The following is a 26,589-nucleotide window of genomic DNA, read 5'->3' as shown; positions in this document are numbered from 1 at the left end:
GGATCCATGCCAGTGTGCCCATCAATGTGTCTCTGTGCCTGGATCCATGCCAGTGTGCACATCAATGTGTCTCTGTGTCTGGATCCATGCCAGTGTGCACATCAATGTGTCTCTGTGTCTGGATCCATGCCAGTGTGCACATCAATGCGTCTCTGTGCCTGGATCCATGCCAGTGTGCACATCAATGCGTCTCTGTGCCTGGATCCATGCCAGTGTGCACATCAATGTGTCTCTGTGCCTGGATCCGTGCCAGTGTGCACATCAATGTGTCTCTGTGCCTGGATCCATGCCAGTGTGCACATCAATGTGTCTCTGTGTCTGGATCCATGCCAGTGTGCCCATCAATGTGTCTCTGTGTCTGGATCCGTGCCAGTGAGCCCATCAATGTGTCTCTGTGCCTGGATCCGTGCCAGTGTGCACATCAATGCGTCTCTGTGCCTGGATCCATGCCAGTGTGCACATCAATGTGTCTCTGTGCCTGGATCCATGCCAGTGTGCCCATCAATGTGTCTCTGTGTCTGGATCCATGTCCCTGTGCCCATCAATGTGTCTCTGTGTCTGGATCCATGTCCCTGTGCCCATCAATGTGTCTCTGTGCCTGGATCCATGCCAGTGTGCACATCAATGTGTCTCTGTGTCTGGATCCATGTCCCTGTGCCCATCAATGTGTCTCTGTGTCTGGATCCATGTCCCTGTGCCCATCAATGTGTCTCTGTTCCTGGATCCGTGCCAGTGTGCACATCAATGTGTCTCTGTGCCTGGATCCATGCCAGTGTGCACATCAATGCGTCTCTGTGCCTGGATCCATGCCAGTGTGCACATCAATGTGTCTCTGTGCCTGGATCCATGCCAGTGTGCCCATCAATGTGTCTCTGTGCCTGGATCTGTGCCAGTGTGCACATCAATGTGTCTCTGTGAGTGGATCCATGCCAGTGTGCACATCAATGTGTCTCTGTGTCTGGATCCATGCCAGTGTGCCCATCAATGTGTCTCTGTGCCTGGATCCATGCCAGTGTGCCCATCAATGTGTCTCTGTGCCTGGATCCATGCCAGTGTGCACATCAATGCGTCTCTGTGCCTGGATCCATGCCAGTGTGCACATCAATGTGTCTCTGTGTCTGGATCCGTGCCAGTGTGCACATCAATGCGTCTCTGTGCCTGGATCCGTGCCAGTGTGCACATCAATGCGTCTCTGTGCCTGGTATCCATGCCAGTGTGCACATCAATGTGTCTCTGTGAGTGGATCCATGCCAGTGTGCCCATCAATGTGTCTCTGTGTCTGGATCCATGCCAGTGTGCACATCAATGTGTCTCTGTGCCTGGATCCGTGCCAGTGTGCACATCAATGTGTCTCTGTGCCTGGATCCGTGCCAGTGTGCACATCAATGTGTCTCTGTGTCTGGATCCGTGCCAGTGTGCCCATCAATGTGTCTCTGTGCCTGGATCCATGCCAGTGTGCACATCAATGTGTCTCTGTGCCTGGATCCATGCCAGTGTGCACATCAATGTGTCTCTGTTCCTGGATCCGTGCCATTGTGCACATCAATGTGTCTCTGTGCCTGGATCCATGCCAGTGTGCACATCAATGTGTCTCTGTGCCTGGATCCATGCCAGTGTGCACATCAATGTGTCTCTGTGCCTGGATCCGTGCCAGTGTGCACATCAATGTGTCACTGTGCCCTGGTGTCTGTCAGTCACTGTGTCCTTTTGTCTGTCAGTCCCTGTGTCCTGGTGTCTGTCAGTCACTGTGTCCTGGTGTCTGTCAGTCCCTGTGTCCTGGTGTCTGTCAGTCCCTGTGTCCTGGTGTCTGTCAGTCACTGTGCCCTGGTGTCTCTCAGTCACTGTGCTCTGGTGTCTGTCAGTCACTGTGCCCTGGTGTCTGTCAGTCACTGTGTCCTGGTGTCTGTCAGTCACTGTGCCCTGGTGTCTGTCAGTCACTGTGCCCTGGTGTCTCTCAGTCACTGTGCCCTGGTGTCTGTCAGTCCCTGTGTCCTGGTGTCTGTCAGTCACTGTGTCCTGGTGTCTGTCAGTCACTGTGCCCTGGTGTCTGTCAGTCACTGTGTTCTGGTGTCTGTCAGTCACTGTGCCCTGGTGTCTGTCAGTCACTGTGCCCTGGTGTCTGTCAGTGTTGGACAGGCCGCATGGTCGGGCTGCCCCCCCCTCCCCGCAGTAGGACCTGGACCCTGGCTCTCCCTGCATCCCCAGCCAGAGTCCCTAAACGACCACCCGAAGTACCCTGCAATCCCTCCACTACAAGACACCAGCCCCGGACCCAGCTGGCCCGGGTCACCATCCACACCCCGACATCGAACCGGCCGCCATCTTGGGGCACTGCAGCACGAGGCCGCGTGGCCTCAACTCGACCCTAACCCTGGGCCCGGCCGGCCCCGACATCGGGGCACCAACCTCCCCCCAGGAGGCAGAGCGACCACTTGGCAAATCAATGGGAGAAGGAATCGTCAACGGCTCCCCTCCGCCAGGTGTCGATCACCCCCGGCCGCCCTGGGCGCTGGCTCCACCCCCCTGCTGGGTGTCTGGACTCCCTCATCCCGGACCTCCCGGCCCCTAGGCGCGAGGGTCCGGACATCAAAGGGGACCAGACCTATAACTGGGGCAGTGCCAGACCCGGAAGGCAGTTGTATCCTGGAGTCGAGAGACCCGAGAAGAACTCATCCGTGACTGGCCTGCTGGCGCTGCCGCGGCCCTCTGCCTCGTGAACCCATCTTGGCCTGCTGGCGCTGCCGCGGCCCTCTGCCTCGTGAAACCATCGTCTTGGCCTGCTGGCGCTGCCGCGGCCCTCTGCCTCGTGAAACCATCGTCTTGGCCTGCTGGCGCTGCCGCGGCCCTCTGCCTCGTGAAACCATCGTCTTGGCCTGCTGGCGCTGCCGCGGCCCTCTGCCTAGTGAAACCATCTTGGCCTGCTGGCGCTGCCGCGGCCCTCTGCCTCGTGAAACCATCGACTTGGCCTGCTGGCGCTGCCGCGGCCCTCTGCCTTGTGAGACTACCATCTTGGCCTGCTGGCGCTGCCGCGGCCCGATCCACAGACCCTCCAGCTCGAGGATTGTGAGCTCGCCCCTTACCACTACCTGTACCGATCCGGTACCAAGACTGTCCCGCTACCCCCTTTCCCTACAGAGACTAGAAGTGAGAGGACCCCCGGGTCCGAGATATCCTGTATCGCTGATATCCTTGCCTTAAGAACCTTATATAAAGCATTGAACTCGACTTGGTGTGGTGCCTGTTTGTGGGGAGGGAGGTAACTTGTCTGTACGATCACCGGAGACGGTCCCCCTCGGGGATCCCTCCCTCAGTATCCGGCCGACCCTCAGGGTCCCCGTCTAACATTGGTGGCCAGCGACGGGATCCGAACCTACGCATAATCGTACAGAAAGTCACCCGACCCACGACACACGACCACCATGACAACAGAGAGCGGAACAACGGAGAAATTCCAGATGGAAAAATTGGAAGACTACAACCACCGAGAACTGAAGCAATATTGCATGGAACTTGGTCTCCCAACCACGGGTCTGAGTACGAAGGAAGACTTCAAACGAGCCCTAGAAGCCTGGGCGGAAACGGGTACGGCCGTACCCCGAACACAAACGACCGAAACGAGCCCCGCACCAACTAAAGAAAGAGCGGGTCTCTCCCTGGAAGAGATCCGAGAAAGAGAAAAAACCAGACTCCACGAATTAGAACTAGCCCGACTTCGCTTGGATGGAGAACTCAAGCTGGCCGAACAAAAAATAACCCTGGAACACTTACGGCTCAAGGAAGAGCGAGAAGACAAGCAAAGACAGAGAGAGCTAGAGGAAAAGAAACTAGAGTACGAACATGAGCGCGATCTCAAAGCACTGGAGATCCAGAAACAGAATAAAGACCTCGGGCTCCCCGAACGACCGACCCCGTCTGCCTCGACCGAACCCAAGGTTCACATCCCCAAAGATGTCATCCGGGAATACCACAAGAACGATGATATACAGCAGTGGTTTAAAGCCTATGAGGTGGCAATGACCTCCCACCGGATTCCCCGAAGCGATTGGGGAGCCGGATTATGGGGGAGGTTTGTCAACGAAGGGCGGGACGCCCTGCTGCAACTCCCGGACCAGCTGATGATCTCCTACGACCACATGAAGGCCGCCCTCCTCACTCGATACGGGCTCACACCTGAGATGTACCGCCAACGGTTCCGCGACTGCAAACGGATTCCGGGTACAACTTGGGTGGAGTACGTGAACTTTTTTAGCCGAGCCTTCGAGGGGTGGATCAAGGGCAACAAAGTAACCACCTACGAACAACTCTTTGACCTTATCGTATGGGAACACCTGTCGAACAACTGCTTCGTGGAGCTCCGGCAACACCTCCTGGACAGTAAGCTAACCGACCCTCGACAACTCGCCGTCGAAGCCGACCGGTGGGAAAGCACCCGAGTTGGCCGGAACGCACCCAGCGAATTATCCAGACCGTATCGCCCCCGAGGGGGAGGAGGGAGTCAGGGTCGGGGGAGAGACCCCGGCCCCTCGTCACCCCCCAGAAACCCCTCGACCCCGGTTGGCCGAGGAAGCCCTGCCGTCCGGGCCGGTTTCCGGGCCAACATTACGTGCCACAGGTGCCAGCGACCCGGCCACTACGCCAGTGATCCCAACTGCCCAAAGAATCCGAACACTACCCCCCGCCAAGTTGCAGCGGCGGCCCTAGGGGAAGAACTAATCCCGGAAGACCAAGAAGAGTACGAGACCGATCCCTCTGAATGGGCGCCCGCCGCCATGGCACTGGTCTGCTTAGGGGAGAGAGACATGATTCCGCGGGCCCCCCTTCCCGCCAACACCCAGAAGTACGGTCAATGGGTCAACATTAATGGCCGCCGGGCGGAAGCCCTCCGCGACACCGGGGCCAGTGTAACGGCGGTCCGACGCCACCTCGTCACTCCCGACCAAATCTTGCCGAACATTCTTTGCCCTGTCCGATCAGCCGACAACTCCGAAAGCCTATGCCACATGGCCTGCGTCCCCTTCGAATGGGGAGGAGTAACAGGGATGTTAAAAGTAACTGTCCGCGATGATGCCCCCGTGGACTGCCTCCTAGGAAACGACCTTGAAAGCTCTCCATGGGCAGCTGTCGAACGGAGGGAGCACCTGGGGATGCTTGGCCTCCCCGAATGGGTCTGCGTCACGACCCGGTCCATGACCGCCCGCGCGGTCCCCAGCCCAGAAGAGCCCGAGTGGCCAGAACCTCCTCCTGCGCTCATCCCAGAGGAGGCCGCCCCAGGAGCCAGTCCATTGACCCAAACCGAAGAAGGATCCGACCAGCTTCGGGACATCCCTGACCTGGCACAATGGCGGCAGGAGGTAGGCCCCACGCAGGAACTATTCCGGGCCGAACAGAAAACCTGTCCCTCTCTCGAAGGACTCCGGCAGCAAGCCCTGGCCCAGAGCACCGGGGATACCTCGGGGGCCCACTGGATCTACTGGGACCAAGACCTGCTCTACAGCGAGCAGAAAGTGGCGGAACTAGGGGCCAGTCGGGTGCTGGTGGTGCCCCTTCGCTTCCGAGACTTCCTCCTGAACTTAGCCCACGATGTCCCCCTTGCCGGACACCTGGGGCAGGATAAAACCTACGACCGCCTGGTGACCCATTTCTTCTGGCCCCACATGCGAAAGGATGTCACCAACCACTGCAAGGCCTGCCCCACCTGCCAGGCCAGCGGAAAAAGTGGCCGAAAAATCAAAGCACCATTGCAACCCTTTCCTGTCGTCACCACCCCGTTTGAACGAGTGGGAATAGACATTGTGGGGCCCCTCGACCCTCGAACAGCCCAAGGACACCGGTTCATCCTGGTCCTCGTAGACCACGCCACTCGCTATCCCGAGGCCATCCCTCTTCGGACGGTGACGGCCCCCGTGGTGGGCCGGGCCCTGATGGGGATCTTCTCCCGGGTGGGGTTCCCCCGGGAGGTCGTCAGTGACAGGGGCACGAACTTTATCTCCAGATATATGAAGTCTCTTTGGCAACAATGCGGGGTCACCTACAAATTCACGACCCCCTATCACCCGCAAGGAAACGGACTGGTCGAGAGGTTCAACCGCACCCTCAAGGGGATGATTATGGGCCTAGAAGAACCCCTTCGACGCCAGTGGGACGTGCTACTTCCCTGCCTCCTGTTTGCCTATCGGGAGGTCCCGCAGAAGTCCCTCGGCTTCAGCCCATTTGAACTCCTGTACGGGCACCCCGTCCGGGGCCCCCTCAGCCTAGTCAAGGAAGGTTGGGAGCAGCCTCCCCAGAAAACTCCCCCGGACATCTACAGGTACCTCCTAGCTCTCCGCAACCAGACCCGGCAGTTCCGAGACACCGCCAAAGCCAATCTCGAGGCCAGTCAGGAGGACATGAAGAGGTGGTACGATCAGCACGCGTCCTCCATTGAGTTCGAACCGGGACAACAGGTCTGGGTGATGTCCCCGGTTGAACCCTGTGCACTCCAAGACCGATGGTCCGGGCCCTTCAAGGTAATCGAACGCAAAGGGCCCGTCACCTATTTAATCGACATGGAGACTGCCCGGAACCCCCTACGGGTCCTCCATGCCAACAGGCTAAAACCCCATTTTGTGCGATCCGAGCTCAGCCTCCTGATGGCTACCGATAATGGGACAGAAGAAGACTCCGAACCCCTTCCGGACTTACTGAGGGCCTTCGAGCAGGATGGCTCAGTGGAAGGGGTCCAGCTCTCCGAGGCCCTGTCCCCGGAGCAACGCCAAGACTGCCAAACGCTCCTGAGGCGGTTCGCCTCCCTGTTCTCCCTCACCCCCGGAGTCACCCCCTGGTGCCTCCACGATGTGGACACCGGGGACAGCCCTCCTATCCGACACCGGGCCTACCGCGTACCAGACCGGGTACGAGCCTGCATCCAGACCGAGGTGTCCAAAATGCTGACCCTGGGAGTGATCGAACCCTCAGACAGCCCCTGGGCAAGCCCAGTCGTCCTGGTTCCCAAGGCGGCCGCCCCGGGCGTTGCCCCTGAGCTCCGGTTCTGCGTGGACTATCGGGGGCTGAATGCAGTTACCAGGACCGACGCTCATCCCATCCCCCGGGCCGACGAGCTAATTGACCGGATGGGGGCCGCCCGCTACCTGAGCATCTTCGACCTAACAGCGGGCTACTGGCAGATCGGCCTCACCCCTCGGGCCCAAGAACGATCCGCCTTCTCTACCCCAGACGGGCACTACCACTTTAAAGTCATGCCCTTCGGCATGAAAAACGCCCCGGCCACGTTCCAACGGCTGGTAAACCAGGTACTGGCGGGCCTGGAAGACTTCAGCGCCGCCTACCTGGACGACATTGCTGTGTACAGCCACCAGTGGACCGACCACCTCCGCCACCTGCGGGAGGTTCTACACGCCCTCCAGCAAGCCGGGCTCACCATCAAGGCCAGCAAGTGCCAGGTTGGCCAAGGGTCCGTGACCTACCTGGGACACCAAGTGGGAAGCGGGCTAGTGGCTCCTCTCCAACTCAAGATTGCTGCCATCCAGGCCTGGCAACCCCCTACGACCCAAACGGAGGTCCGGGCCTTCCTGGGGCTCACCGGATACTACCGGCGGTTCGTGAAGGACTATGGCAGCATCGTGGGGCCCCTCACAGAGCTCACCTCCAAAAAGGGCCCCAAAACCGTCAACTGGACCCTGGACTGCCAATCGGCCTTCGAGAAACTAAAGACCGCCATGTGCACGGCCCCCGTGCTCCAGGCTCCCGACTACAGCCGGGAATTCATTGTGCAGACGGACGCCTCCGATCATGGTGTGGGGGCCGTCCTCTCCCAACTCAACGCCGAAGGGGTCGACCATCCGGTGGTCTTCATCAGCAGACGCCTCTTGCCCCGAGAACAGCGCTGGAGCACCATTGAGAGAGAGGCCTTCGCCGTAGTCTGGGCACTCAAGAAGCTCCGGCCATACCTCTTCGGCACCCACTTCCGGGTGCAAACAGACCACCGACCCCTGCAATGGCTGATGCAAATGCGGGGGGAAAACCCGAAGCTGTTGCGCTGGTCCATCTCCCTGCAGGGGATGGACTTCACGGTGGAACATCGTCCAGGCCAGGACCACGCCAACGCCGACGGCCTGTCACGCTTTTTCCGCCTCAGCGAGGAGAGTCCCCAGGAAGATGGCTGACTCTCCCCGCCTTCAGCTGGGGGGGACGCATGTTGGACAGGCCGCATGGTCGGGCTGCCCCCCCCTCCCCGCAGTAGGACCTGGACCCTGGCTCTCCCTGCATCCCCAGCCAGAGTCCCTAAACGACCACCCGAAGTACCCTGCAATCCCTCCACTACAAGACACCAGCCCCGGACCCAGCTGGCCCGGGTCACCATCCACACCCCGACATCGAACCGGCCGCCATCTTGGGGCACTGCAGCACGAGGCCGCGTGGCCTCAACTCGACCCTAACCCTGGGCCCGGCCGGCCCCGACATCGGGGCACCAACCTCCCCCCAGGAGGCAGAGCGACCACTTGGCAAATCAATGGGAGAAGGGATCGTCAACGGCTCCCCTCCGCCAGGTGTCGATCACCCCCGGCCGCCCTGGGCGCTGGCTCCACCCCCCTGCTGGGTGTCTGGACTCCCTCATCCCGGACCTCCCGGCCCCCAGGCGCGAGGGTCCGGACATCAAAGGGGACCAGACCTATAACTGGGGCAGTGCCAGACCCGGAAGGCAGTTGTATCCTGGAGTCGAGAGACCCGAGAGGAACTCATCCGTGACTGGCCTGCTGGCGCTGCCGCGGCCCTCTGCCTCGTGAACCCATCTTGGCCTGCTGGCGCTGCCGCGGCCCTCTGCCCCGTGAAACCATCGTCTTGGCCTGCTGGCGCTGCCGCGGCCCTCTGCCTCGTGAAACCATCGTCTTGGCCTGCTGGCGCTGCCGCGGCCCTCTGCCTCGTGAAACCATCGTCTTGGCCTGCTGGCGCTGCCGCGGCCCTCTGCCTAGTGAAACCATCTTGGCCTGCTGGCGCTGCCGCGGCCCTCTGCCTCGTGAAACCATCGACTTGGCCTGCTGGCGCTGCCGCGGCCCTCTGCCTTGTGAGACTACCATCTTGGCCTGCTGGCGCTGCCGCGGCCCGATCCACAGACCCTCCAGCTCGAGGATTGTGAGCTCGCCCCTTACCACTACCTGTACCGATCCGGTACCAAGACTGTCCCGCTACCCCCTTTCCCTACAGAGACTAGAAGTGAGAGGACCCCCGGGTCCGAGATATCCTGTATCGCTGATATCCTTGCCTTAAGAACCTTATATAAAGCATTGAACTCGACTTGGTGTGGTGCCTGTTTGTGGGGAGGGAGGTAACTTGTCTGTACGATCACCGGAGACGGTCCCCCTCGGGGATCCCTCCCTCAGTATCCGGCCGACCCTCAGGGTCCCCGTCTAACAGTCAGTCACTGTGCCCTGGTGTCTCTCAGTCACTGTGCCCTGGTGTCTGTCAGTCCCTGTGTCCTGGTGTCTGTCAGTCACTGTGTCGTGGTGTCTGTCAGTCACTGTGCCCTGGTGTCTGTCAGTCACTGTGCCCTGGTGTCTCTCAGTCACTGTGTCCTGGTGCCTGTCAGTCACTGTGTCCTGGTGTCTCTCAGTCACTGTGTCCTGGTGTCTGTCAGTCACTGTGCCCTGGTGTCTCTCAGTCACTGTGTCCTGGTGTCTGTCAGTCACTGTGTCGTGGTGTCTGTCAGTCACTGTGCCCTGGTGTCTGTCAGTCACTGTGCCCTGGTGTCTCTCAGTCACTGTGTCCTGGTGTCTGTCAGTCACTGTGCCCTGCTGTCTCTCACACCCCTCCTGAGCTGAGGATAATGTAATACTTTGACAGTCTCATTCAATAGGTTTTTTCGCCTGTGCAGGGAGCTAACATTTACTAGGACAAGGTCTTTCCCATCTTGTTTGCTCCCCCCCAGGATAGCGCCTCTGCAGCGGAACCGGAAGGGGCCGGACTCCAAGAACAGTGGGTGCTGCAGCCCTCCATGCAGTAATGTTCAGAAGGCAGGAGTTTCTTTCTACCCACACTAGAGATAAGCGACACAGATGGATGGTGTTTGGTGGGCGGGTAGGGTAGGGTGGGCGGTGGTGTCAGAGGCTCACCCATCTACTGGCTAACCGCGCTTCAGGTAGGGTGAGCAGGTGTAAAGGCCAGAGTCTCACCCCTCTACAGGCTAACCGCGTCTCGCGTAGGGTGGGCAGATTTAAGTGTCAGAAGCACACCCCTCAACAGGCTAACTGCGCTTCAGGTAGGGTTTTTATTTATTCATTTATTTATTTTCAAAGCTTATAAAGCGCACGGCTACCCCCAACGGGGGTGTCCTGGCGCTACGGACTAAGAGCAGCAGAGATGTCTAGCACGGCTAGAGGTTGGAGAACAGGCAGGTTTTAAAGTTGCGCCGGAACAGAGATTCAGATTCGGTCAGCGGCAGACACAGTGGTAGGCTGTTCAAAAGTTTGGCAGTCTCAAAATCTAAAGCTCTGCCCCCGTTCTGGAGCGGTGGAAACGGGAGGGTGAAGAAGACGAAGGTGATTGGATCTGAGAGCTCGGGCAGACTGAACAGGCTTTTGCCTACATCTGATATAAGCTGGTCCTTGGCCAGTTAGAGCCCTAAAAGCCAGGACCAAGGCTTTAAACTGGATGCGATAGGTCACAGGCAACCAGTTGGCTGTGGTGTCAGAGGAACACCCCTCTACAGGCTAACCATGCTTCAGGTAGGGTGAGAATGCGTAAGGGCCAAAGGCTCATCCCTCTACATACTACCCGCACTTGAGGTAGGGTGGACAGTGGGAAGTGTCAGAGGCACACCCCTCTACATTCTATCCGCACTTGAGGTAGGGTGGACAGTGGGAAGTGTCAGAGGCACACCCCTCTACACACTCCCCATGGAGCAGGCAGGGCAGGAAACTGTGCATCGCAGAGAAGTGCCCTCCTGTGGCTCCACAATGCCTCATGTATGGGGGCAGCTGTGAGTGGTGGGTCACAACCCTCCACTGGCTCAGCATGTTGGTGAGGACAGGAACAAGGTTCAGGGGCCCGCTCTTTGGTTCGCCAAACCTACCCTAGGTAAACCTACATTGCTTGCCTTGCGATCAGTGCATGGACAGTAGCTCAGAAGCCGGTTTACACAAGTGTGAGCCCATGTTGACCTGCTGGATGGAGGCACTGGTCGTACTGGTCCACACTGGGTCCTTGACTCCACTGATGGTCATGACCATTTCAGGCAAGGAGCTGAGAGGTACAGGGGCTCAGCTTGACCTGCTGGATGGAGGCACTGGTCGCACTGGTCGCACTGGTCCACACTGGGTCCTTGACTCCACTGATGGTCATGACCTTCTCAGGCACGGAGCTGATGCAGGTGCAGGGGCAGTCGACTCTTACGGGCTGGAGGTAGCTGCTGGACCCCATTGACGGAGATCATCTCAGCCATGGATTGGATGGAGGTTTGTGGAGGTGGGAGCTTTTACTTGTTGGATGTGGGCGCTGCCTGGCACCATAGACTGAACATCATTGAATGTGATGACCATCTCAGGCACAGAGCTGTGAGGCACAGGGGGTCAGCGCTTACCTGCTGGATGTAGGCGCTGCCCGCACTGAGTCCTGGAACCCATGTTTGGAGGTGACCACATGAGGTATGGAGCTGCGAGGCACAGGGGGTCGGCTCTTACGTGTTGGATGTAGGCACTGGCCTTCACGGTATTGTAGACCCCATGTTTGGTGATGACGGTATCTGGCATGGAATCGAGAGATAGGGCTGGGCGGTAAATTCCATTCCGCTAGCGGAATTTTCGGAATTTGGGTAATTTCGTGTTCCGCGGAGAATTAAATATTACCCAAAACTCTGCGTTACGCGAGTTCGCAAATTATTTTGCTTGTTCGCGTTCTCAAATGCGTGTTCGCAAGATATTTCCCTGCGAGCATGCAAACAGCGATTGCGAACAATAAAAAAGCAACGCGGGCAAGCAATTCCACGTGTTCGCGGAATTTCTGCCTGTTTGCGGAGATTTTTTACTGTTTCCCGGAGATTTGCGTAACCCGATTACGCAAAGTCCACCCACCCCTGTCGAGAGGCACAGGGGGTCAGCTCTTATCTGCTTGATTTAGGCGCTAGACCCCACCGTGTCCTGGACTCCATGTTTGTTGATGACCACATGAGTCATGGAGCCAATGGAGGCACAGGGGAAGGCTCTTACTTGCTGGATGTAGGTGCTGGCCCCCACCATGTCCTGGACTCCATGTTTGATGATGACCACATGAGGCATGGAGCCAATGGAGGCACAGGGGAAGGCTCTTACTTGCTGGATGTAGGTGCTGGACCCATGTTTGCTGATGAACACATGAGGCATGGAGCTGAGATGTACCGGGTAGGTTCTTACCTGCTGGATGTAGGTGCTGGACTCCATGTTTGGTGATGAACACATGAGGCATGGAGTCACACACGAGGACGCGAGCCAGCAGCGGTACTGGAGCTGCGGCGCCTGATTTTGGATATTGATCGTATACACACGAGTGGTGCCTTACAACATAAGGACACCAAACAGAACGTGAACTGCTGGATTTATGCAGTATTGATTTTGACTCAGTCTGAACCCAACAGCCGGGACGGAAGTATAACCGGCGGAGAGCGTAGATATCTCGCAACTTATACAGAAACACCACTGCCCATTTGGAGCCCTGACGAAGTTGTGGGTTTACCACCCTGACGAAACACGTGTTGGCTGGGCATTGCAAATAAAATCTGAACTGAAGATTACAGCAATCAAGATTACTTCCACGTTATTGACTTGGTGTTATATTTTGTATGATTTGAATTTCAATACTGTACTTTGTAATAATTGACGTGTGCACAGATCCCATGTTGAAACATGAGGCATGGAGCTGAGATGTACGGGCGTCAGCTCTTACCTGCTGGATGTAGGCACTGGCCGGTACTGGGAACTGGACCCCACCAATGGTGATGGCCATCTCAGGCATGGAGCTGATGGAAGCACAGTTCACGGTGAACTAGAGAGAAGCGACACACAGCAGAGAATCAGTACCAAGGATCCCGAAGGTATGAACGAAGGAGCTTGGCTCGAAGCACATATAATATAATAATACAGAAGAGTACAATATGAACCACATCAATGTCAAGAGAGCCCCAAACCCGGCACACCTGGCAGCAGAGACGGTACTTCATAACTGAGCCTCATTGCCCCTTACAGACAGGCTTAATAAAGATAAACACACTCATTTTCATGGTCTGAATCTTAACATAAAAAGGGCGCACCTGAGTTAACCCTATTCTCACCATTCAAAATCATGGAGAAGCTGTATCTCTAAAGGACCAAGGACCAGGTGCAGTGAGAGAACTGAGTCTTTTGAAAAGGCATCCTCTGGTGACTGCACCTCTAAAGGACCCAGTGCTGTGAGAGAATTCAGTCATTAGACAAGGCATTCTACAGGATTTTGCGTTCTTCAACTTCACATTCTACAACCAGACCAGCAAGACTCATGTCAATGACAGCTGGGACGCCAAGGTGCTAAGATATCACAGGGATAGATCAGAGTCATCAACCAGTGGATACAAGTAAATCCCCTTTAACTTAAGTCATCTGGAGCAGTCATCCTCTCATGAGGAGACTGGAAGAACGACCGGCCTGCTGCTGTTCTAATTTTGCTCTTGACCAGTGAAGTCAAAAGTACTGCGAACCCTAAGGTTGATAAGGACTCTGGACTAAGTCTACACTATCAACCACTGCTGTAAATCGTTCCACAGCTAAGTTTCCGCAGAAGGTCCAGGCAACCATCTACCTCATTCTGTCTCATGTCCACTATTGACTCTAACTAGGGTGCGGCGATTTCTTCTGTTAACACTGAAAAGACCATATCTTTCCTGTCCTCCAGGCACTGACTTACAGTGCCAGACACCATGCATCGCCAACTCTGTGCTTAGTTCAAGTCATGGTTACAGGTGGGGTTTATTTTTCATTTATGAGACTTTGATCTAGAATAAGAGACAGAAATTAAGAAGAAGGAAGAGAATGAAAACAGTGAAAGGGAGAAAGCAGTGTTGAAAAAGATCCTGCAAGAGTGAGATAAAGGGGCAGAGAGTACCAAGTGGGAAATGAAAGAGGCACTAAATGAAATGGAAGCTTTGTAATGAGCATCCCTGGGAATCAGCAACACTGGCTGCAGCTTTCAGAGACAAACTTTGGGCACCAGCACTTATTGTTGTCTCAGGAATTCCTAGAATTTGTATATTATTTTTCCTGGATATCGCTTCCAGGTCTTCATTTTGTGCTGCAATAATCTTGAGTAGTTTGTCCATTTCGGTACATACAGCCAGATTCATGTAGGTGCCAATCTGCAATTAGCAAATTGCGAAAAATTGCGATTCGCAATATGAAAATCGCAGAATGGCATTCATGTAGAAAAGCGATACAAATATGCGAATCGCAAAAGATCGCAATTTCCGATTGCGATCTTGCCACAATCGCTAATTAATCGCAGAATCGGCATTTTTTCCATGTAGAAATTGCGACCTCGCAATTAGCTATATCGCATTTTGCGATCTCGCTAACTGCGAGATCGCAAAAACGGGAAGTCGCATTTCGAGCCCACTGATGACATCACAACCAGGAAGTAGGCTCACCTAACCCACAAACAGAACACAGAGCCAGAGATTGGGAGCTGGATACTGAAGAGCTGCAAACCTTAGACTGTGCTGCACCCCAGCAGGGAAAAATTCACCAAGATGTCCCAGGATGCAGCAGGGAGCAGTGGGCAGGAGAGGAAGCGAAAACTAAAGTTTTCAGAAGCTGAACTGGAGCATCTGATTGAGGGGGTCACCAAGGACTATGCCCGGCTCTTTGGCAAAGACTCCCGGAGGGTGCCAGAGCAAGATAAGCGCAGGATCTGGCAGCGCATCCGCGCTAAAGTCAATTCGGTTGGGGTGACCCAGCTGTCAATTGATGAGCTTAAAAAGCGCTGGTACGACCTGAGAGGTCGGTGTAAGGAGCGTATTGCCGAGAGGCTCGGGGAGCGACTGGCCACTGGTGGAGGGGAACCTGTAGCCACACCGAACACCTCATTGGAGGACCTGATAAAGGACACTATTGCACCAGCAGCCTGCGTGGGGGTCATGCAGCTGGACTCGTCTCGACCCGGCCAACAATCTGAAGGTAAGTGCCATGCGACTGCGACCCTGTCCCCCAACAATGCCCATGACTCCTGAGCTAGCAATATGACATCCCATCAATGCAGGCCATTCACACCTGAAATGCCCCAATGCATTGTGGTAGACGTAGTGAAATCATATACCCCCAGTCAGCTGAACACAGCCAGAGCTGTAAATGCAAAGTAAATCAAAAAGCCAGTCAGGGAAAGCAGGCCTGCATGCATGTATCAACATAGCTTGTGCAAGATACATAACATTAATCATGCACCCTTTCACATTACAGGTGCAGTTGAGCAGCCCAGCAGGGATAGCGAGGCCCTGCACATTGCCGAGACACAATATGACACTGAGGGTGAGAGCCATTCCAACCAATGACCCGGCCCATCACAGCCCCCAGCAGTTATTCCACCACCACCACCCCGTGCGGACAGGGCCACCCCTGCAGCCACAGGTGTGCAGCCCATATCCCAACAAACAGCCACAGCAATGGTACAGGAACCACCACCAGCACCTAGGAGGCAGACGAGGCGCACAGCTGGAGCCAGATCACACACCAGCGCACTGAGGCACCAGCAGCGTCAGGGTTCAGCAGGCACGGCCAGGGCGCTCCTACTGCCTGATCCTGGACAGCACATTGAACGCTGCATGCTGGCGGTGCACCGTACACAGGCGCGTCACCTGGCAGCAATTCACACCCAGCTGCACAAGACAAGCGAAAATATTGCCCAGATGACCGCTGCTGTCAGAGAGAACAGCCAGCTGCTGGTGGCCCAGCAGGACATGACCCGCCGCCGCCACCGTCAACTACTTGCCCGCCTATCGGCCTACACCCGGTCAAACCATGTAGTTGGGAATGCAACATCACAGCTGGCACGCAGGTCACTTGCCATGCAGGGCCAGATGGTGCAGTGCTGCCAGGATGTGGCCAGGTCACTGGATCTGCTTACAGCAGCAGTGCTCGGCAGCCAGTCCACTGCCCATGGAGAAGCAGAGGGGCCTGATGACGTGAGCGAGGTAGCGTCAAACGACGCCACAGCAGCAGGGCAACAGCACCAACTAGGGCCAACACCGTCCCTCAGGACACAGATAGACGACTTGGGGCGTCTCGTCGTAACCGACACTGAGAACTCAGACTCACTCAGGGAGGCCATGCAGTACATCCCTGCAAGCCCACTACCCCAGCATGGGGAGGTATGGAGTAATACTCTCTTCATGAGACACCAGTATGAGTAAAGGCCAATTTATTGTGCATGGACAATAAAGATTAATGGTCTGACTTGATTCAGACTCATGTCATTATTACATTAGTCATGCATGAGTGCAGTGTTTTGTGAGGGGAATGGGTGCACTAGAAACAGTTAATACTGATGTGGTTGCGGCGCCTGTGTCCTTCAGCAGGATTTTCCCCGCGTGCATGACGCACATGTGGAGGCGGGCGGTTGTCCCCTTCTGACTCACTGCCAGATATCTCCACTGGTATCCTTGGCTTGGTAGCAATGTTGTGGAGTATTGCACACACGGCCACGAGGCGGCAGCAGACCTCAGGTGTTTATTTGATGGCCCCACCAGTCTTGTGCAGTATGTGGAAACGGCTCTTCAATAGGCCAAATGTCCTCTCAATGCAATTTCTAGTTCTTATTTGTGCTGCATTGTAGCGCCGTTGCTGTGGTGTGGCTGGGTTGAGGTATGGGGTGAGGAGGTACTCCCGTAGACCGTAGGCGCTGTCACCTGAGGGTAAGAAGCACAGGGTGAGTGCCTGTTCTGCGCTGATACATGATCACAGTGTACTATATGGGGGTATGTGTACTTACCCAGTAGGTGTCCTTCGCAAAGTCTCCCCTGGCCAGTCGTGTGTGAATGCCGCTGTGCCGGAAGATGAAGGAGTCATGTGTGCTGCCCGGATATTGTGCCACTATGTCCGTGATGTAATTTTTGGCGTTGCACACCATCTGGATATTGAGGGAGTGGTAGGACTTGTGGTTGCGGTACAAGTATTCCGTTTGTGCTGGTGGGCAGATGTGGATGTGGGTACAGTCAATGCATCCAATTACATGCGGGAAATGTGCAATGTTGTAGAATTGCAGCTTGGTGTCATTCAAGTCCTGTTGGCGGGTGGGGAATGATATGTAGTGGTGTAGCCGGGTCAGCATTGCATCCAGGAAGCTCCTAAGGCAGCGGGACATGGTGGTCTGGGATATCCCCCCTGCAACAGCAACTATCCCCTGGAAACTTCCGGAGGCCAGTAGGTGCAGACTGCACAATACCTGCACATGTGTGGGCACGGCATTGGTCCTTCTTGTTGGGTGCTGCATCAGGGGGTCCAGGTCATGGATAAGCTTGATGATCACAGCCCCACTCAAGCGGTACTTTGCATAAATTTGCTCCCTGGTTTGGCCCAGGAGGGAGACCCGCTGGCGGAATATCCGCTCCTGGATCCTCCGTCTGTTCTGTGCTGCTCGCTGTAGCCTTCGCCGCCTCACCAACATGTAGAGTCCAGGCATTGTGAGAATCCTCAGGCTCCAGCTCCATGTCCTTAAATATGTTTTGTCAGTCCTGCACCTGTTGGTAGTTTGTTAACCGTTTTTTGAAGAAAAAAAAATGTTCCTTACTGGTTACCACCTGATTTGTGTTCTTCTTATTTTGCGCGTCGCAAATAGCGATTTCCAGGTATTTCGCAATTAGCGATTGTTTATGAATGTCGATTGCGAATGTTTTGCGACTTCGCAATTTAATTCGCAGATTCCTTGGTTTCTCAAAATTTCAGGTTCGCTAATGTCATCCTCCAGGATTCTGCGAATTTATTTGCGAAGTCGCTATTTATTTTTGGGTGAATTCGCTTTTTTGCACTTTTCTGTATCATGAATTCCTTTTCGTCAAATTGCTATGGCAATTGCGAATTCGCAGCAATTGCGAGCGCAATTTGGCTTCATGAATCTAGCCGTATGTTCTTTGTGTTGGTTCGGTTCATCTTGAAGTGTTGAGATTCTGTTCTCCGCTTCGCCCAATCTGGCATCCTGCTGTTTGATTTTTTGTGTTATGAGGTCCATTCAGGTGCTCATATTGTTCGTTTTTGCCTCCAATGATATCCTATGGAAGGCGGATATCATGGTTAAGTATGTGAGGCCCTATCAGCAAGCTATCGCCAGAAGTTGTGTGATTATCTCTGTATTTCCAGTGATAATCACACAGTTAGGCAGCTTGCCTCTGAATTTTATTGCTGTGGAGATAAGCGTTGCTGATAGCACACAATCTTCGTGATAAAATTCAGAGTTGGGTGGCGATAATTATCCTAGCCTACAATACTCTTTCTTGTACTCTCAGAGGCCACGTTCTTCCATGTGAGGCCCCGTTCTAGAATTTAGATTCCGCCGGCATCCAATTGTGTGCTTTTTATTTTTCCTAACAATTGCAAGGATGTATTCCACAGTCTTTAAATGCAATGCCTGTCTCAGCCTGTAACCCTCTACTTTGTTTGGTCACCGTGTAATCGTGATTTGTTTGTTGTCGGCATGTGCACTTGTACAAACTTTCCCGCTGGTGATTTTCTGCATTGTGCCCCCTCCATTTAGCCACTCTGCAGCTTCTATGTCGGACCCCCTTGGTCACTGCATCATTATTATTGTTTGTTTCCTTTTTAATTTTAATTTCGATCTCCACCACTTTGCATTACTTATGACTGCACAGCAGTAGGGGGTTCATCGATGGATTGTTAACTTGTATGGGAACTTATTCACGTGGCATAACTTTACACAGCAGCAATGTGCGTAATTCTCCTATATGTATAAAATGGAGGCTGAGTCTGCTTTTCGTTAGCGTCTCTGCGACAGGTGCATACTCTATCTTTTCCTCCGGGCCTTCAAATGTATCCTGGGGTTAGTATTATTTTATAAAACATCCCCAGACTGCAGGAGCCTCACTGCAGTGCGGCCATCTTGCGAGCACGCCCCCTGGCGCCACGCACCAGCTCTTATTGTTGTACAGAGTAAGTGCTGCATCCATGGCAAAAGTTCATGTTCTGTTGAAATATCTGTACACAGAAGAAGAAACCTCTCCTCTCTAGATTTGAAGCCTAGCTGCCCTACCTTCAATTCAAGAAGACACACACGGGCAGAACCTCCTTCTCTGTACAAGTGCCATAACTTTGGAATGATCTCACAGCAAAGAGAGGAAACATTAAAGACAAGGTGGGCTTCGGGAAGCCTGTGGAGACGTTGATGGTAAGAAGATGATCCAGAAGGAAGTGACAGCCTGAACTGTCGTTTCTGGAAGGGTTGGTCAACAAAGGACCCAGGATCATATCCATCTGGAAATTCACCTCTCCACCCTAAAGACTGCAGGAGCAGACACACCCACAGGCATCCCTCACTCTCTCCTCCTCCACTCCTTGTCCAAGCACAGCTACAATATTCCTCTGCTCCACTCCACGCTTGAGCACAGATACAAAATTCCCCTGCTCCACTCCACGCGTGAGCACAGATACAACATTCCCGTCTCCACTCCAAGCGTGAGCACAGCTACAATATTCCTCTGCTCCACTCCACGCTTGAGCACAGATACAAAATTCCCCTGCTCCACTCCACATGTGGGCACAGATACAATATTCCCGTCTCCACTCCAAGCGTGAGCACAGCTACAATATTCACCTGCTCTACTCCCTGGATGAACACAGCTACAACATTCCCCTGTTCCACTCCACGCGTGAGCACAGCTACAACATCCCTCTGCTCCACTCCACGCGTGAGCACAGATACAACATTCGCCTGCTCCACTCCACATGTAAACACAGCTACAACATCCCCCTGCTCAACTCCACGCGTGAGCACAGCTACAACATCCCCCTGCTCCACTCCACGCAAGGCGTAAGCACAGCAACAACTTTCCCTTGCTCGCTCCACACGTGAGCACAGCTACAACATCCCCCTGCTCCACTCCAGGCGTGAGCACAGCAACAACATTCCTCTGCTCCACTCCAGGCGTGAGCACAGCAACAACATACCCCTGCTCCAGTTCACCCGTGAGCACAGCAACAACATCCCCCGGATCCACTCCACGCGTGAGCATAGCTACAACATCCCCATCATCCACTCCACGCGTGAGCACAGCTACAACATTCCCCTGCTCCACTTCACCCGTGAGCACAGCTACAACATCCCCCTGCTCTACTCCATGCGTGAGCAACGCTCCAACATCCCCCTGCTCCACTCCACGTGTGAGAACAGCTACAACATTCACCTGCTCCACTCCTCGTGTAAACACAGCTACAACATCCCCCTGCTCATGAGCACAGCTACAACATTCACCTGCTCCACTCCTCGTGTAAACACAGCTACAACATCCCCCTGCTCATGAGCACAGATACAACATTCCCCTGCTATACTCCAAGTGTAAACACAGCTACAACATCCCCCTGCTCCACTCCATGCGTGAGCACAGCTACAACATCCCCCTGCTCCACTCTGCTGGGCTAAATAGACCTGGATCCAAAACAGGGGGAGGAATAGCTATTATTCTTAGACCCCACTGGAAAATTTTCTCCAGAAAACTAGATAACCTGGGTCCTATTGAAGCCATGTATTTCAGCATTTCCGAGGCCGTTCTCCTCATTTGTGCTGGGGTGCTAATTTACAATCCACCTAACACCCACCCCACCCATATCACGGACTTACTCACGATCTTAGCCGACCTCGCACTAAAACATCCCCATTTCACGGTCCTTGGGGATTTTAATCTACATGTAGATAATAGTAATTGTGCAAAGGCGTGCTCCCTAATAGAAACCATGGCGGGCATGAACCTTTCTCAGAAAGTCACAGGCCCCACCCACATTGCCGGTCATACTCTCGACCTTATTTTTACAAATTCATCTGGCCTTTCGATCCTTGCCCCCCTCCCTGTGACATGTTCTGATCATTTCGTCATTCCTTTTAACCTTAAAATCCCACCTATCAGGCGCTCTGTCTGTAGGACAGAGAGGCTGGGAAGAAAGTGGTTCAAAGTAACGTTGGAAGAGTTTGAACCTGCTTTAGCCAAGCTCAACTGGCAGCCTTCCACAAACATAAATGAGGACGTAGCCAACTTAAACCAACACCTCACCACGGTCATTGAGGGCTTAGCTCCCCTCACCGTTCTTTCCTCGGCTAGAACCAAACCCTCTGCCCCTGGTTCTCCCAGTTGCTGCGAGAAGAAAAAAGCAAAGGTAAAAGATTAGAGCGCCTCTGGCGCCGGACTTATGACCCAGTTGTTAAAACAACTTTCAGAGCGGCATTAACATTTTTTCATAAGATCAAACAAAGCACCATGAGGGAGTATTTTGCCAGTAAAATTAAATCTGCGGATAACTCAACTAAGGTGCTTTTTCAAATTGTGAAAGATTTCACCGACCCCGCCGCCCTCACGCACAAGCCAGAGCCCTGCCAAGAACTTTGTGATAAATTATCAAATTTCTTCCATGACAAGATCAATCTTATCTATGCTCCTTTTAAGGCAGCGGATAGATCTGACGCAGAGGCTACATCTATGTTACATCTCATCTCTAAGGACTTGAGGCTAAATGCGTTTAAATCTATTACCCTGGACACTGCACTTAATAAACTCAAGCTTTGTAAATCAGGTTCACCCCTAGACCCCATGCCCGCTCAAGATTTTTCCGCAGTGGCTCTGGCGATTGTACAACCTTTTTTATCAATCTGGAATTCCTCCCTCCGATCAGGCCAGTTTCCGGAGACATGGAAGCAGGCCATCCTTATCCCCCTCCTGAAAAAACCTGAGGCAGACCCTGCTGTTCTTGGCAATTACCGCCCGATATCGTTGCTACCTAAGCCAGCTAAAATCTTGGAAAAAATAGTCCAAGAACAACTCACGGACTATTTTGAAAGCAATGATCTCCTTCACGACTCGCAATCCGGTTTAAGGACCGGGTATAGCATGGAGACAGCCCTCCTGGAGGTTTCGGAGACCGTGCAGGAGACTGTGACAGAGGAGAGATAGCCATGCTTGTGCTTCTCGACCTGTCCGCGGCTTTCGACACGGTCTCCCACGCCATCCTCCTGACTAGACTCCGAGAGTTGGGGATCTGTGACACCCCGTTAGCCTGGATCACCTCCTTCTTAACGGATCGGACACAACAAGTATCGTGTCGACCATTCTGGTCTAAAGACAAGGAACCGCTGGGTTGTGGGGTGCCCCAAGGATCTGCCCTCAGTCCTCTGTTTTTTAACGTTTACGTTGCACCCCTTGCAAAACTGATTGAATCATCCGGGGTGAGAGTGATCTCCTACGCTGATGTAATTCAGCTTATATTTTCTTTTAAAGATCACTCGCCCCTCGGTTTTACACATTTTAGAACTTGTCTTTCTAATATTGTAGCCTGGATGACCCTTAATATGTTAAAACTTAATACGGACAAAACTGAGGTGCTGTTTTTTAATCAAACGAGTCCCATGTCACTGGCCCCCTGGTGGCCACCTGAACTCAACCCAGCGCCTCCCCCGGTCATGGTGGCGCGCAATCTTGGAGTTCAGTTCGACAACAAACTCTCTTTTAAACCCCAGATCCAGAAAGTCACCTCGGCATGTTTTGGTAAACTCCACATGTTAAAAAAAATCGATCCCTTTCTCCCTACGGAATCACTGAAGACAGTGATACACGCCTTAATTACCTCGCACTTGGACTACGGGAATAGCCTATATGTGGGACTACCTGCCTACCTCCTGCATCGGCTGCAGATCGTGCAGAATTCCGTGGCCAGGCTGATCTGCAAAGTCCCCTTTCAACACTCCATCTCACCCTTCCTGAGGAAATTGCATTGGCTCCCGATCTCTGTTCGTGTTAAATTCAAGGCCCTGGTACTTGTTTTCAGGGCTCTGAATGGAAAAGGCCCCAAATACCTCAGACACAGACTAAAACCAGTCCACTCTTCTCTCAATCTCAGATCCAAGGTATACACCCGTTACGACGCAACTTTTACTCCGCACTACCATTACAACGCGGGCATTACAACGCATGGCATTACAACGCATTGCGCTGGGGGGCGCTCTAGGATAAGAGGTAAGTTTAATTTACTATCCAACACCTTCCCTAGGGTCCACGGGGACTGGAGTTAGAATAGTAAATTATACTTACCACTATCCAGCACCCCAAAGCGCTATGCGTTGTAACGGTATTCGTTGTAAATACCGCGTTGTAATGGTACGCGGAGTAAAAGTATGCGTTGTAACGTCATACATCCGTGACCAACCACCTTCGTCTCCTACTCCCTCCTAGATTTCGACTTGTAAGGAAAGGTGGTAGAGCTTTTGCTGAGATTGCATCAAAATTGTGGAATTCTCTCCCCATTAACCTCCGTCTCATTGACATCGAATCTCAATTCAGGGGCAAACTAAAGACCTTCTTATTTTCTGGCTGCTAACTATTCCCTCAAATTTGCAATCTTAGCACCGGGACACCCCCGTCGGGGGTAGCCGTGCGCTTAACAAATGTCAATAATAATAATAATAATAAGCACAGCAACAACATCCCCCTGCTCCACTCCACGCGTGAGCACATATACAACATTCCCCTGCGCCACTCCACGTGTGAGCACAGCAACAACATCCCCCTGTTCCCCTCCACATGTGAGCACAGCTACAATATTCCCGTCTCCACTCCAAGCGTGAGCACAGCTACAATATTCCCCTGCTCCACTCCCTGGATGAACACAGCTACAACATTCCCCTGCTCCACTTCACCCATGAGCACAGCTACAACATCCCCCTGCTCCACTCCACGCGTGGGCACAGCTACAACATTCCCCTGCTCCTCTTCACCTGTGAGCACAGCAACAACATCCCCCTGCTCCACTCCACATGTGAGAACAGCTACAACATCCCTCTGCTCCACGCCACGCGTGAGCACAAATACAACATTCCCCTGCTCCACTCCACGTGAGAGCACAGCTACAATATTCCCGTCTCCACTCCAAGCGTGAGCACAGCTACAATATTCACCAGCTCCACTCCCTGGATGAACACAGCTACAACATCCCCCTGCTCTACTCCCTGGATGAACACAGCTACATCATTTCCCTGCTCCACTCCATGCATGAGCACAGCAACAACATCCCCCTGCTCCACTCCACGCGTGAGCACAGCAACAATATTCCCTTGCTCCACTCCACGCGTGAGCACAGCAACAACATTCCCCTGCTCCACTCCAGGCGTGAGCACAGCAACAACATCCCCCTGCGCCACTCCAGGCGTGAGCACAGCAACAACATCCCCCTGCTCCCCTCCACATGTGAGCACAGCTACAATATTCCCGTCTCCACCCCAAGCGTGAGCACAGCTACAAAATTCCCCTGCTCCACTCCCTGGATGAAGACAGCTACAACATTCCCCTGCTCCACTTCACCTGTGAGCACAGCTACAAAATCCCCCTGCTCCTCTCCACACGTGAGCACAGCTACAACATTCCCCTGCTCCACTTCACCCGTGAGCACAGCAACAACATCCCCCTGCTCCACTCCACGCATGAGAACAGCTACAACATCCCCCTGCTCCACTCCACGCATGAGCACAGCTACAACATTCCCCTGCTCCACTTCACCCGTGAGCACAGCTACAACATCCCCCTGCTCCACTCCATGCATGAGCACAGCTACAACATCCCCCTGCTCCACTCCACGTGTGAGCAAAGCAACAACATCCCCTGCTCCACTCCACGCGTGAACACAGCTACAACATCCTTCTGCTCCACTCCACGTGTGAGCACAGCAACAACATCTCCCTGCTCCACTCCAAGTGTAAACAGTGCTACAATATTCCCCTGCTCCACTCCACATGTGAGCAAAGCAACAACATCCCCCTGCTCCACTCCACGTGTGAGCACAGCTACAACATCCCTCTGCTCCACTCCACGCGTGAGCACAGCTACAACATCCCTCTTCTCCACTCCACGCGTGAGCTCAGATACAGCATTTCCTTCCTCTACTCCACGCGTGAGCACAGCAACAACATCCCCCTACTCCACTCCACGCGTGAGCACAGCTACAACACCCCTCTGCTCCACTCCACGCATGAGCACAGCAATAACATTCCCTTGCTCCACTCCATGCTTGAGCACAGCAACAACATCCCCCTGCTCCACTCCAGGCATGAGCACAGCAACAACATACCCCTGCTCCCCTCCACATGTGAGCACAGCTACAATATTCCCATCTCTACCCCAAGCGTGAGCACAGCTACAATATTCCCCTGCTCCCCTCCCTGGATGAACACAGCTACAACATTCCCCTGCTCCACTTCACCCGTGAGCACAGCTACAACATCCCCCTGCTCCACTACACATGTGAGCACAGCTACAACATTCCCCTGCTCCACTTCACCCGTGAGCACAGCAACAACATCCCCCTGCTCCACTCCTCGCGTGAGAACAGGTACAACATCCCCCTGCTCCACTTCACCCGTGAGCACAGCAACAACATCCCCCTGCTCCACTCCACGTGTGAGCACAGCAACAACATCCCCCTGCTCCACTTCACGCGTGAGCACAGCTACATTTCCCTGCTCCACTTCACCCGTGAGCACAGCTACAACATCCCCTGCTCCACTCCACGCGTGAGCACAGCTACAACCTCCTCCTTCTCCACTCCACGCGTGAGCACAGCTACACCATCTCCCTGCTCCACTCCACGCGTGAGCACAGCTACAACATTGCCCTGCTCCACTACACCCGTGAGCACAGCTCCAACATCCTCCTGCTCCACTCCACGCATGAGCACAGCTACAACATCCCCCTGCTCCACCCCACGCGTGAGCACTGCAACAACATCCCCCTGCTCCACTCCACGCGTGAGCACAGCTACAACATCCCTCTGCTCCACTCCACGCGTGAGCACAGAAACAACATTCCCGTGCTCCACTCCACGCGTGAGCACAGATACAACATTACCCGACTCCACTCCATGCATGAGCACAGCAACAACATCCCCTACTCCACTCCATGTGTAAACACAGCTACAACATTCCCCTGCTCCAATCCACGTGTGAGCACAGCAACAACATCCCCTTGCTCCACTCCACACGTAAGCACAGCTACAACATCCCTCTGCTCCACTTCACGCGTGAGCACAGCTACAACATCCCTCTGCTCCACTCCACGCGTGAGCACAGATACAACATTCCCCTGCTCCACTCCACGCGTGAGCAAAGCAACAACATCTTCTGCACCACTCCATGCGTGAGCACAGCTACAACATCCCTCTGCTCCACTCCACGCGTGAGCACAGATACAAAATTCCCCTGCTCCACTCCACATGTGGGCACAGATACAACATTTTCCTGCTCCACTTCACGTGTGAGCACAGCTACAATATTCCCGTCTCCACTCCAAGCGTGAGCACAGCTACAATATTCACCTGCTCCTCTCCCTGGATGAACACAGCAACAACA

At 54.1% G+C, this 26,589-nt stretch overlaps 1 protein-coding gene across 1 annotated transcript in view; it reads right to left on the bottom strand.

Annotated features, from left to right (window-relative positions):
* Window positions 1-26,589, bottom strand: part of LOC144828277 (pepsin A-like) — a 340,571-nt gene that overhangs the window by 113,997 nt on the left and 199,985 nt on the right. Inside the window, exon 8 of the mRNA XM_078686356.1 lies at window positions 12,910-13,008. Coding sequence (XP_078542482.1) covers window positions 12,910-13,008 — 99 coding nt within the window. The remainder of the gene's footprint in view (window positions 1-12,909; window positions 13,009-26,589) is intronic.

The sequence above is a fragment of the Lissotriton helveticus genome, chromosome 4_1 (assembly GCF_964261635.1).
Source record: "Lissotriton helveticus chromosome 4_1, aLisHel1.1, whole genome shotgun sequence".
In the NCBI taxonomy this organism is placed as follows: domain Eukaryota; kingdom Metazoa; phylum Chordata; class Amphibia; order Caudata; family Salamandridae; genus Lissotriton; species Lissotriton helveticus.
This window is presented reverse-complemented; position numbering and strand designations above follow the sequence as displayed.